The sequence below is a fragment of the Antechinus flavipes genome, chromosome 6 (genome assembly GCF_016432865.1).
Source record: "Antechinus flavipes isolate AdamAnt ecotype Samford, QLD, Australia chromosome 6, AdamAnt_v2, whole genome shotgun sequence".
Taxonomy (NCBI): domain Eukaryota; kingdom Metazoa; phylum Chordata; class Mammalia; order Dasyuromorphia; family Dasyuridae; genus Antechinus; species Antechinus flavipes.
In genome coordinates this window covers 171821872-171835264 of record NC_067403.1, presented here as the reverse complement: position 1 = coordinate 171835264, position 13393 = coordinate 171821872, and the positions used below count along the sequence as shown (strand labels likewise).

General features: G+C 36.5%; 1 protein-coding gene across 1 annotated transcript in view; it reads left to right on the top strand.

The window, feature by feature from the left end:
• The window catches only part of INTU (inturned planar cell polarity protein), an 84822-nt gene that overhangs the window by 37100 nt on the left and 34329 nt on the right, over positions 1 to 13393 (top strand). The window contains exons 4-6 of the mRNA XM_051964096.1: positions 99 to 302; positions 5437 to 5555; positions 11601 to 11690. Of these exons, the coding sequence (XP_051820056.1) occupies positions 99 to 302; positions 5437 to 5555; positions 11601 to 11690 (413 nt within the window). The remainder of the gene's footprint in view (positions 1 to 98; positions 303 to 5436; positions 5556 to 11600; positions 11691 to 13393) is intronic.

The following is a 13393-nucleotide window of genomic DNA, read 5'->3' as shown; positions in this document are numbered from 1 at the left end:
ATATAAACAGCATTCATGTCTTGCATATCTGTATTATATACTATATGTTCATAGAAACTACAACTGCTGAAAAATCAAAATGTTATTTTGATTAATAGGTGAAACTGACATTTGAAATAGCAAACGCCAGGCAAAAAGAAGCCAGTCAGCCCAAAGAGAAGAAGGCCCAAACTACTTCTAATGACTTAGTCAGACTCCTTTGGGGTGAAGAGGTCCAGGAACTTCAGCAGAACCTCCAAAGCATCCCTCACATCATCATGTATCTCACTCTCCAGCTGGACTCTGAGACACTGAAGGATGAGGTAAGTGTTCTGGACCAAGTACTAGGGACAAAAGAATTAGTTAGCCAAGAGGCACTTTCTAGAATGTATGTTAGTAATCATTGGAAATAAATTCACTTTTTTATCCCTTTCAGTAACAGACCTAGAGGAGGAGACAGAGAACAAATTTTATCAGAACTCTATTTTCTTAATTGCATATATACTTTCTTTGTCCACTGGGTGTCTCATTGGAAGCCTGGCTTTAGGAAACTGCTGCAGGAGGAGGCAAGGCCTGGTCAGCATTGAGCCCTGAGCCCTAAGACCCAAAGATGAATTCTTTTCAGAAAGGAATAAATCAGAATTCTGCCTTTATATACACTTGGAGAGAATAGTTGAATTTTTTTTTCCTAGCCAGTAACATATAAGGTGAAAAATAGCACCCAGCCTGTAAGCCTAGAAAATGTACCCAGATAGGAGTATATAATAACTGAGAACTAGGGTCCACATGACCTTTGGAATTTAAATTGGTTACTTTAATGTCAATGATCTGCTCTTCTTCTTCTTAATGAATAATAGGATGATTATTCATCTCTCTTTTAGTGACTCCTTCATACAAAAGGTCAAAGATAGTATAAATAGATAATTTAGAAAGCCTAAAGTATAGCAGAGTTCTTAATTCCTAAGAACAATAATAAAATTTAAGTGCTTAGATTCTAAGGTGTTTTCATTTATCTTCAGTCCTTGGTGAATAATTAGATAGTTCTGGGTTGTAATTATCTTTAGGGTGACATGAATTTTCCTGTATTTTTTTACTCTGTATTTAGTTGCCTAGGCAGCCTTTTAGCACATCACATCTCAAGTCATTACTCAAAGAAACCACAATTTCTTGGTGGAGGGGTCCTTACCAGTTCATATCACAGCTTTCTTGTGTCTTAGGAGATAGTTGCATGAGATACTGTGACCAAAAATATCCATTCCCTGATTACCAACCTTAGTAATAAATCTCTGAACTAGGGAAGTTATGTCATCCTAGAATGACAGTCTATTCCTGACCTGCCATCCAAATGGGTGCTCCATTTGCATAGCCTTAGAAAACCCAGGGTCCCTTCCAGTAAGAGTAAATCATCAAAGGGGACTCTAGGTCTTACTATATCAATATGGCATAACAAAGACATAAAAAATGTCAGTCCTATCTGCTTGAAGAATTAACTAATAAAAATAAATTTCATCCTTTCAAGTAATTGATTTGCTTATTGTTTATTAAATAATAATCTTATAACTATTCTACAAATATCACAGATTTTATTTTTTTGTCAAAAGGCTATTTAGCAAACCACTGGAATGGTCTAATTTGAGTTCAGCGGCACCTCTTTGCTCTTGCCAGATTGAAAGACTGAGAGAGTAACTAATGTTTCTTTGCCAGAAGTATTAGGTTGGTCAGAAGGAAAGGTTTCTTCATTTTGTCTGTTTTTTGTATCCTGATGAAGTTAATCACTGAAATGATAAAGAAGGGATTTGTTCATGCTTGCTTTTCACTAGGTTTTTTTTTGTGTTCTGGAAATGAGAGGGCCTCAGAACCTAAAGTTCTCAGGTTCTATAATGGTAAGACATACAAGGCAGATAGACATTTTCCAGCTGGGGTTGGCAAGCACAGCCTTAAGCTTTCTAACTCATTGGTAGGTAAAATGTGATCAGGATCTTTTGTCATCTTTGAATGTCTTTCCATGGGAAAGTCTATAGATGTTTCTCAGAGGAACAGCATGAAGATTTTATTTGTAGATCAAGAAAAGATTCTTCTTGGCTCTGGCACAACAGTAAAGTTTAGTAGAGGTGCATTTTCATTGTTGAGATTGGCAAATGTGGAAAATCTGCTAATTGTCACCCTACTAACAAGCAATTCAAAACCCAGCTAATTAAATTGGCTAAGAGCTAAAGGCTATGGAACTTGCCAAGTCTTTTAATGAGTAGACTTTTAATCCATTTGAAAGAAGGAATTACTCTAGAAGTCTTTGTTACCTTTGCTAAGTTTTGGCATGGCTTATTTACTAAAGAATATAGGAGGGTCATTTTAGTTACTAACTAAATTTTTCATAATATTTTTGCCTTTTTAACATGAGATTCTTTGGCCACTAGTCTGCAGCTGGTGTTCCCTATCAATAAATTGAGGAGATAGTAGCTTTCCTGTTTTATCAGTTTTCAGCATTTTGGATAATGGTGACAAATCCTTCTTTCTCAGTCAAGCATTAGATGTGTGGCATTCATCTGTTAAAAAAAAAAAACAGCATCTTATTTAAGATGATTTATAATTCTGGTTTAGAAGCATTCCAAGAAATCATTTATTAAACAGAACTTGGTTATGTGCATCCAGAATATAGCACATTGTGAGAATACTTAATACATGTTAAAACAAATCTGTTTCAAATACATTATTATCTTTATAAATATGTAAGAGCTGGCATACTGTGCTCACAATGACATCTAGTTATTTGCAGTGCATAGAGACCAAACCAAGAAATAGAAAGCCAGTGAAACTTGAAGGAAACTGAAGGAAATTGTGACCTATAAAAGGTTATTTTGTTCTTTATGAAGAGCACGATAACTTTCTGTATTTAATAAGGTTATTTAAGCTTCACATAGAAATGAAAGGCAGTGTGATGGAGTGGTTAGGGAATAGGCTTCTGAGCCGAGAAGACCTGGGTTCAGATCTTCCTTGGATGCACACTGGCTGGGGAATCCTGGGCAAATGACTTCTTTTCTCAGTATTCTAAGCAACTCTCTAAGACTGGGAGTTGCAGAGAAGGAACCAACCTGTCTGGGTAGAGGAAATTTCCTCATCTAGGAGTTCCTTAAAACTAGAAAATCTCAGATCAAGTCTAAACATGAAAGGAAAAGTTATGTTGCAGAATGAATTTTCTGTGGGTGTCTGAAAGGTTTTATTTTATTTTATTTTTATTTTTATTATTGTCGTGATAAAAGAAAGGTATTCTCTAGGTATCCCTGCTCACTCAACCAGGATGTAACTGAATCAATAAATTTGTGGTTTGTTGTCCCTCGATTCCATAAAAAATCCTTTTCTTTTGAAACACATAAAGTGCTGTATCCCTACACAGTATCATCACTTCTACAAGTGATGAGTATCAGGAAGACTTAGATTCTGTTCCACTCCCAGGTGGGCAAACCACTTTCCCACAATGATGGTGCAGGATGTGGACTCCATGAAAGTGATTCACTTGTTTTTTCCTTTGTATCCCCTTGTGTACTATTTGGCATACAGTAGACTTTGAATCAGTGCTTACTGAATTGGATTATCCCCATTTTACAGACAAAAAAAACTGCATCTCTCAAAGGTTTAATGACTTGTCCATTGTCACATAACCAGTTAAGTGTTTAAGAAGGGATTTTGAACCTAATTTTCCAGACTCTAGGTGTTTAGATTTGGCATCATATTTGTGATGTGCCTATACTTCTCACATTTAGCAACTAGCTGGGCAATGATTAGAGCACTGGGCCTGGAATGAGGAAGCCCTGAGTTTTGATTCAGCCTCAGAAAGATCTCAAAGAGTCACATATGAACGTCCAAGATGTTAGCAGGAATTCTAGCGTCTGGGACAAAATTGTATGGTATCCAAGGTAGGACTGTTCCCATCTATGATTCTGGCATGTTAGAGATTGAGGAGGTGAGAGCTAAGGATGAAGATCTAGAAGGCAAGGCTAGTTAGGGGGTGTAGAGGTGTGAGGGAAGAAGAGAAGACTGTGAGCTTGCCAGATCCTTATTAGGGAAGAAGGGGGAGAAAGTGTGACCTATAACTCCTCAGATGAATACAGTAGGGATCTGGTGAACTTAAAAGAAAGGTAGTAGCTGAGTGCAGGTAGCAGTAGAAGCATCTGCAGTTGGCATTGGGGAGCACTTAAATGCTAAGGATATCACAGCCTTTGAAAGAGCGCCAAGAGATGTGGGGTCTTTAGAAGAAGAGCTGGATTTCCATGAGCCCCAGAAGGTAGAAGGAATAAAATCCTAAAGTTATGGATTGAACCTGGAATGAACCCCAAAAGGCATCTAGCCAATCACAGGTGGAGAGCCTAAGGCCTGGAAAGATTGCACAGGTCAGAGAATTGACAAGGCAAATATTAGGTCTTTTTACAAGAAATCTGACAATTTTTCCAGATTTTCATACTACAACTGAAGGAAGTTCTTCACAGAGTACAATAGAAAGACAGAGTAGGGGAGGATAATGATAGGAGAAGACTAAGGCTGTTTACTATAAGAGGGAGGGAGGAAGGCCAGCAAATAGTAGTCATATCACCTTTAATATTCATCTCTGAATGGGGATTGAGAGGTGAGAAGAGTGTATAACACTGTCATGTTCAGAAGATGTACACAGGACTCTGGTCTATGGCAACTTCATGACCTTGTTAAGAAATGAGCCATTCAGCTTTGTAAGTAGGAAATCATGCCCCTGGGTCCTTCTGCTTCTGGGACAAATCCCCTATTGCCCTAGGTTAGTTCGAACTCCATGAGCATGCATGTATATAGAAACAAAAATAAAATTTTTATCAGGAATGTTTTCTAAACTTGAAAAAGAGTTGAAAATTCAATTTGAATTCTTTCCTTATATTTATCACTAATTAGTATACACATTTTCATTATAATACAGTTTTGTTGCCTTTAACTTAATTTGCAAGTCAATTTTTTTTTGTATGTTTGAAATACTTAAAATATATATGATTTCATTGTGTGGATATTCCCTCCACCAGTCCTCATTCCAAGCCTTCTACTGCTCAGTAATAGTTCATGAAGAGTAGATGTGGTCCTAAACATTATTACCCTTCAGCCAACCTGTTAATGACATTCTCCTAAAGAAACCAAGCTAGTTCTCAGACACACATACACACACACACACACACACACACACACACACCTCACACTACCAGGTCATCCGTTCCAGGTTAGATACCTGTCCTACCTTTTGAGAACCCAAGTGTTAAGTGAAACACACTAGAAAACAAAGATTGAATTTCCAAGTCTGAAATTTCAGTTTAATGTGAATAAAAATAGTCGCTGGCATTAAGTAACCATTTAGCTGTTTTATATAGGACTATTAAAATTATTTAGAAATACTGACTTACCAGTTTTGAATCTTACTGATTATGTCATTAATTCTTGTTAATTATACAGCAGGAAATTCTTTACCATTATCCAATGTCTGAAGCATCTCAGAAACTTAAAAGTGTAAGAGGAATATTTCTAACCCTCTGTGACATGCTGGAAAATGTAGCTGGAACACTTGTTACCAGGTAATATCAATTTGTATTTCATGTAAATTTTTTTCTGCTTTGCAAATTGTCTGTCTTAGTGTTGATCAGAGGAAAAAAGTGCCAATAAACAAAAATCACATTAACAAAAATACCCGCAAATATCTTTTCATGAAAGAAGTTTTCATTGTTAAGACCTTTTAAAGATTAACTAGGGTTATGTGATTTATAGCCAAAAGGAACTTCAGAAGCTGTCTTCATTTTGTAGAGAAAAAAACTGAAGATGATTTGTCCAATTTAAACTCAGGTCTAGTGTTTTCTCCACTATTTCCAGTTCATTTAAATCCAAGATTTTTTAGATTCATCACCTTAGGATCATAGGGTGTAGCATTTATCTGGATCTCTAAGGTTACCTTTTGCAAGTTCCTCATTTCAGACCTAAAGAATTTAAGTGATTTGACAAAGTTCACTTCGTTAGTAAACTTCAAAGATGAGATTCAAACCTGAGCCCTCAGATCTAGGACTTTCTATTTACTACAGACACTGACTCCTCACATCTCCTGAGTGCCAGCATACCCAACAAACTATTCTGAACTAGCCTCGTCACCAATGCTTTTTCTAGACAGCTGCCATATTGTTATTCCTAATACACAGGTCTGCCATCCTTCTTCAGAAACTCCTGTGACTCCTGTTTCCTCTAAGATAATATATAAACTCCTCTGCTGGATCTTAGGAGGAGTCTGGAAACCCACCTCCTGGCATTCGCTATTGAGAAGGTTTATGTTCCTGGCTAGGATTCTGCTGTATCACAGATCTGAATTGGAAATAAGCTTGATATTAGTGTAGAATGCAATGAAATATTATTGCCTCATAAGAAATGATGAAAGGGGGAAGATTCAGAGAAAACCAGAAAGACTTAAATGAACTGAGGCAATGAAGTAAATCAAACCAGATCAGCAGTTTATACATTGAATACAATATTATAAGTTTTCATTTTATTTTTTATTAAGAAGCTTTTCTTTCTCTCTTTCCTACTCCCCCAATTTAAAAGAAAAACAAAATCCTTGTAACCTCTGCTTAGTAAAACAAATTCCCACATTGTCTGTATTCAAAACTGTTTCATTTTGCATATTGAATCCATCACCTCTCTGAATGACTAAAAGCTCCTGTGACTCCTATTGCCTTTAGGATAAGATAACAAATAAATTCCTCTACTGGATCTTAAGAGGGGTCTAGAAGCCCACCTCTTGGCATTTACTATTGAGAAGGTACATGTTTCTGACCAGGAAGAAAAACAACCTTGAAAGATCTCATGAAGTCAGATTATTTACCAAATCACCTCAGAAGACTGCTGATTAAATCATACTTTTCACCCCTTCTTAGAGAGAGATAATGGCCTATGGGTGGCAGAATGAGTCATATATTTTCAAGCATGACCAATGTATCTATTTGTATTCCTTTATTATACTTTTTTTTTTTTTTACAAGGGAAGGCATCTCGGGACAGAAGGTGGGAAGGCAGTAATGACTGAGGAAGCAAGAGAATAAAGATGGTAATGCCAAAAAAAAGAAAGAAAATAACATTGGAACATTTTAAAACACCAAAGAGAATAGTAGGACGTCAAGAAGGGAACAATGACAAACAAGCAGTGTAGTGTTGTTATTGCCAAGTTAAATTTAATACATAATTTTCAAGAGGCACAGGGTGGCACCGTTGAAAGAATGTTGGGTCTAGAATCAGGAAAATGTGAGTTCAAATCTGGACAGTTATTAGCTTTGTGACATGGGGCAAGTCACTTAACCTTTGTTTGCTTCAATCTCCTCATCTGTTAAAAAAAAAACAATAATAGCACCTTCCTCAGGATTGTTGTAAGGATCAAATGAGATAATAATTGTAAAGCACTTATCACAAAGTAAGTGCAATATAAATGTTAGCTGCCATTATTATTAAAAAGTTGTACATAATGTGCCAAAATGTTTGTGGCAGCCTTGTTTGTAGTGGCTAGAAACTGGAAAATGAATGGATGCCCATCAATTGGAGAATGGTTGAGTAAATTGTGGTATATGAAAGTTAGGGAATATTATTGTTCTGTAAGGAATGACCAACAGGATGAATACAGAGAGGACTGGCGAGACTTACATGAACTGAGGCTAAGTAAAATGAGCAGAACCAGGAGATCATTATATACCTCAACAACGATACTGTTTGAGGATGTATTCTGATGGAAGTGGATCTCTTCGATAAAGAGATCTAATTCAGTTTCTTTGATCAAGGATGGACAGAAGCAGCTACACTCAAAGAAAGAACACTGGGAAATGAATATAAACTGCTTGCATTTTTGTTTTTCTTCCCGGGTTATTTATACCTTCTGAATCCAATTCTCCCTGTGCAACAAGAGAACTGTTCGGTTCTGCACACGTATATTGTATCTAGGATATACTGTAACCTATTTAACATGTAAAGGACTGCTTGCCATCTGGGGGAGGGGGTAGAGGGAGGGAGGGGAAAAATCGGAACAGAAGTGAGTGCAAGGGATAATGCTGTAAAAAATTACCCTGGCATGGGTTCTGTCAATAAAAAGTTATTTAAAAAAAAGTTGTACATAGTAAAGGTACATTATTTCATATAAAAGCCACTTTTTCCATTATTTTCTTAAATAAGAAAATGTTTATACTTGATGATTATCAGGTTTACAATAAAAAAGAAAATTTAATTTTTAATAAAATTATATTGACTTCATGTCTTTAAATTATCATAGGAATATGAGGTCATTGTAGGGAGGCATAGTTTGAGTATTATTCTGTTTATGTGACTCCTCATCTCTATAGTGAGCCACTATCCCTTGCTCTCATTAAGAATAGAAACCATTTTTTAAATTATCTGTGTCATTCTTTAGAATCTAGAAAAAAATTTAGAGAAAGTGTTGACATTAGTCTTAAGTTCATGATTTGACCATCCCTAAACCATGCTACCCATATTCATGCCATCATCCTCATACCCCCTTGCCCCCCAGAACTTGGCTTTGCTCCTGGAAAACAGGTTCCAATAGGTCGAATTTTGACTTTTCCTCCTAGAACCAGACCTCCCTGTCACTTCCTAGGGAACTGTTCCATGTTACTATGAGGGTACATTCCCTTCTCCCCTTTGTAGTCCCTTTGTGTGTTGTCTTACCACATTCAATTATAAGTTCCTAGAGGGCAGAAATTGTCTGTTTTGTTTGTATTTATATCTCTAGTGCTCAGCACAGTGCCTTCTCTTAAGAAATGCTTTTTATTTCTAACTACCACCCCTTCAAACTAATCTCTCCTCCCTTAAAGCTTTCCACGTAGATAATCTCTGTTCTCTCATTTCACACTAACTTAGTAACCTCGTGAAGCCTTCCTTTTGACTTCATATCTCACTGAAATGGTTCACTCTGAGCTTAGGTTACAAATGATGTGTTTATTTTTGGTATTGGACTGGTACTTAGTAAACACTCAATTGAGTTAAATCTTCTAAGTGGAAAAACATGTAAACACCTAAGTGCAAGTTGCACTTAAGATGCAAGACAAAAGTTAAACAATCTCTGCCCTCCAAGAACTTAAGAGAAGAAGCAATTTATTTACCCAGAGTAATGTCAGCATCAATGACAAAATCTTAAAACTGGAAGGACTCAGGAAAAGGCTCATGAAGGAAGCTTCGAGGGAAGCGTGAGGGTTCTTGAGGCAGAGGGGAGAGAGATAAGCATCCCAGACAGGTGGTAAGCCTCATTCAGTGTTCTGTATGTAGGAGACAGGGGATCACTTATATGGAAGTTGGGGAGAGGGATGTTGTGGTGACCTTTGAAGCTCATCTTTCTGGAGCCTTAGTCTTCTTCAGTGTTGTGAAAAAGCAGTTGTTGAGCATTCTGACAGAATGGTGGCTTATTTGCCTGTAACATTCTGGAGTCTACCCTTTGCTCCCTGGTATTACTTGCCAAGAACGTTCAGAAAATATGCTTTGTTTTCTGTTGCCAATTGGCTGCTGAGAGAAAGAGAGAAAAAGGAAAGACAGAAGATACTTTTCTCCATTGTGCCTGTTGTGGCTGAGAAGTGGAGGAAGAGAACCCTGCCATAGAAATAGAATTAGAGAGGTCTTTGCCAGTATCAATATGATACAGGCAGCCTTTCCTTAAAAGTTTGTAATGCTGTTTCAGCTAAAGGCACCATCTAAGTATGAAACTAGCAGTGATGGTCATAGAATTGCTGTCTAGGAGCAAGCCCAGCTGAGAAGCAGAATAGCATAAAATCAGAACATCAGAGAAGGCTCAGACCAGCAGAGAGTGCATCAGTTAAAATGCCATGTGTGACAAAGTGTCCTAATCCACAACACAAGTCATCTTTGCCCAAATCTCCCCACGTTAGAATGAAAGTTCATTACAAGTAGATATTATTTCATTCTTTGTACTTGTATTAATAGTGCTCTGGCAATAGGAAGTACTTAATAAATACTTGATAATTGATCAGTTGAATTCAGCTTATAATAAAAGCATTTTTTCCATAAATGAGAAGCTACTTTCATCAAGAAACTTTTATGGGCAGTTGCTTATGGATGTTATTGAAGGCTACAATTCAGAAGTTGTGAGTTATCTTGGCCACATGTATGACTTATTACTCTAGGACTTTTAAGTATAATGACCACTCTCAATATAGACAACATTGGAAAGAGGATGTGATTCAGGTTTATAGGCAGAATGTTTTATAAATATTATGTGTTGTTTGGTTGCTGGTTTTGGTTAATTTTTTGGTTGTTTATTAAATTTAGTGAGAGCTCTGTTTGTAGGAACTAAATAGATAAGGACTCATAAAGTACTGTATTAGTAGGAAGTTATTCATAAAGTTTAACTCTAGGATCTTGAAAGTATTTCCCTCTAGAAAAGCCCCAACTTGCCAGCATGGTGACATGTCAAAGGGAAGGGAGCAATGGAAAGAATGAGGTGGGGGGAGAGTCTCCAACTACTACATTTTGGCTTGGCTCTTAGCCTATAACACACATTTAACAGGCCAATTTGACTAGGACTGAGAGTATAAAAAGGGAAATCATGAAGTGAGACTGAAAAGGACAACTGAGGCTAGATTGCAATAGGATTTACATGCCAGTCTTAAGATTTTGTATTTCACAGAGCCACCAAATTTTCATGTAGGGGGGAAGAAGTATTCAACTCTGTGTATTCAACATTTCAGTTTGGCAGCTGTGTGAAGGAGAGAATAAAGGAGAGACCAGAAGTGGGGAGACAACAGGTACAAAGCTGTTGTGTTTGTCCCGCTAAGAGGTCTGAACAAGATGAAAAGCTGTGTGTGAGCTGAGCAAAGGGAACAGATGTGAGAGATGTTAGGGAGCTACGTCCGCTTGTAGCTGATGGGCATTAGGGGGAAGAGCCAAGGAGAACTCCCAGACATTGAACTTGGAGAATTAGAGCAATAGTAATGCCATTAGTATCAAAGGATGACCATTATTATAGAGTTCGAGTATCCAACAAACAGACGTTACAGATATGCCGTGTTATTAATTAATTCCAGATTACACTAAAACACACACCCATCTGTCTGCAATCATTGACTTCTCTGGGCTTCGGTTTCCAAAAACGTAAAATGAGGGAGTTAATTTAATCCCTGCTAGCTGGAAATTCTATGGACCAATTCTATCCAATACGCTGTACCCAGGCGAAGCTCAGTAAATATGATCTGATTTTCCTATTGATTTTTAAGGTTAATTATGCCATATAAATGTATTATTTATGTATGAACAGGAGCTTTAAAACATTTTAATATTGTTAACTGGTCTGAAAGTTCTCTGTATAGAAATGTTTTGCATAAATTCTTAATAGAAAACTTCCATGGTACAATTTTATTTGATATCTATGTGGTGTTGGTCATTGACTATTATTAAAATATATTTCTGAAAAATTTATAATGTATTTACATACATCTTTTATTGTCATATAATGTCTTACCTCCCCTGTGTCACAGTTATATTTCAGGGAATATGTAATATTATATGAATAAGACCACTTATTTGTCATTTCATAATCTTTATGAATATACTGATCTTCTGACTTTACTTTTCTAGCTCATCACTTTCTTTAAATGAAAAACTAGTACATGTGGCTTACTGGAAAGAAGATGACAAATTGTTATTAATAGGACTTCCTGCTGAAGAGTAAGTTGAATGTTTTTTTTTTCTTTCATGCTTTGAAATCAGTCATAAATTATACTTTTCATAAGGTATATTTCATTTCAAATATTCACTTTTTAATCTAAATATAAATTGCCTGATGTCCAAAACTAAGAGAGAGGGCATGAGATTATGTTTGGATTTGTTAGAATATATTAGGTATACCCCTAGTAAACAAATCCATGTTTTAGTTATTAATTATTAAGTCTGTCAAGATTTGTTTCTTCAGAGATAACCCTATTTCAGAGACTTGTCCAGCAGTAACCCAGATCCCTACTTTTGCCAAATATTATTTGCTTGGTGAATTCAGTATCTTGACAAGTCCTAATTCTACTGTATTCTTCCCTAACTCTTTCCTCTTTAAATTCTCTTCCATATTTAGGAGTAAAGTGCAAAGGCCATATCGTGTTATATTAGCCTTCAACATCTTAGAAGTATAAGAACTTTTTTTGATTAGACTGACTTGTCCAAATGTGTATCAACAGCAACAACATTGTGTATCTTCACATCATCTCTTCCCTTCCTTACAAATCAAAAATATTCCTTAATATTTGGGGATGTGCCCTTTTTGTGCTTAATTAACCTATTTTGTATTTCTGTAATATAATTTACAACAGCATTGAAAGTAGGAAGCCAGATTAGTTGAGATGTTGAGAATAATCCCAGAGAAGTGGATTTAGCCACCCCTGCTTATGTTGATCTCAAGTTCCCTCTAGTAGCCCAGCCTTAGAAATCTTATTACCTCTTATCTTCCAAAGAAGATCAAAGACACATGGAAGTGAGGACATTATAAAAGTAATGGAGTTTTAGAGAACCCAATCAACAGGTACATATTCTACTATGGACTCTACCAAATATCCAGGGACAAACTGGTGATTGCTGTATTTTTTAGCCTAAGTTTAATAATGCAGGCAAGAGCAGGTTTTTTTTTATGATGATAAACACCTTGTTGATCACAAAGCTTTCATTACATAGCAGGATTTTCAAAGGAGGCTTTGAGGAAAGCACCCCTTCTGGATAAAAGTGATCAAGAAGTAATCCCAGAGAGGAAAAGCAAAAAATAGATGTGATGAAATATAAATGTGTGGGGGGAGGGAATAAATATTTCAAATATTTTTGAGGAAAGGTCTTGCTGAAAGAAAAGTTGGTGACTTACTCTGTCATGCTTATGTCAATGCCAGTGAAGTCTGATGTCAGAAAGGCCTGAGTTCAAATCCAGTCTCAGTCAGATCCTGTATATAACTCTAGGGAAGCCATTTCACTTGTCTGCCTCATTCTTCCACTGGGGGAAATAGTAGTTTTTGAGGATCAAATGAGATAATATTTGTAAAAAGCTCTAAGTACAGGGCCTGGCATTTAATAAATAATAAATGTTTCCTTCCTTTTTCCTGTTACTGATTTCCTAGTTTTCCTTACATGAAGGGAGAATATGGTGACCTCTTCTGGAGAGTGTGGCAACCTCAAGTTTGGCCTCCTCATTGGAGAAATGAATGAATTAATGAAATGGCTAAAATAAAGAAAAACATTTATTAAACATTTACTTTTTGCCAAACACTATGCTGAGTGCTGGAGATACAAATAGAAAAATCAAGATGGCCCCTGCTTTCCAAGAGCTTACACGCTTAAGTTGTGGATATAACACATAAAAGAAAGTTCAAATCTGAGAGTCCTTCAGGTTTAACTTTAGG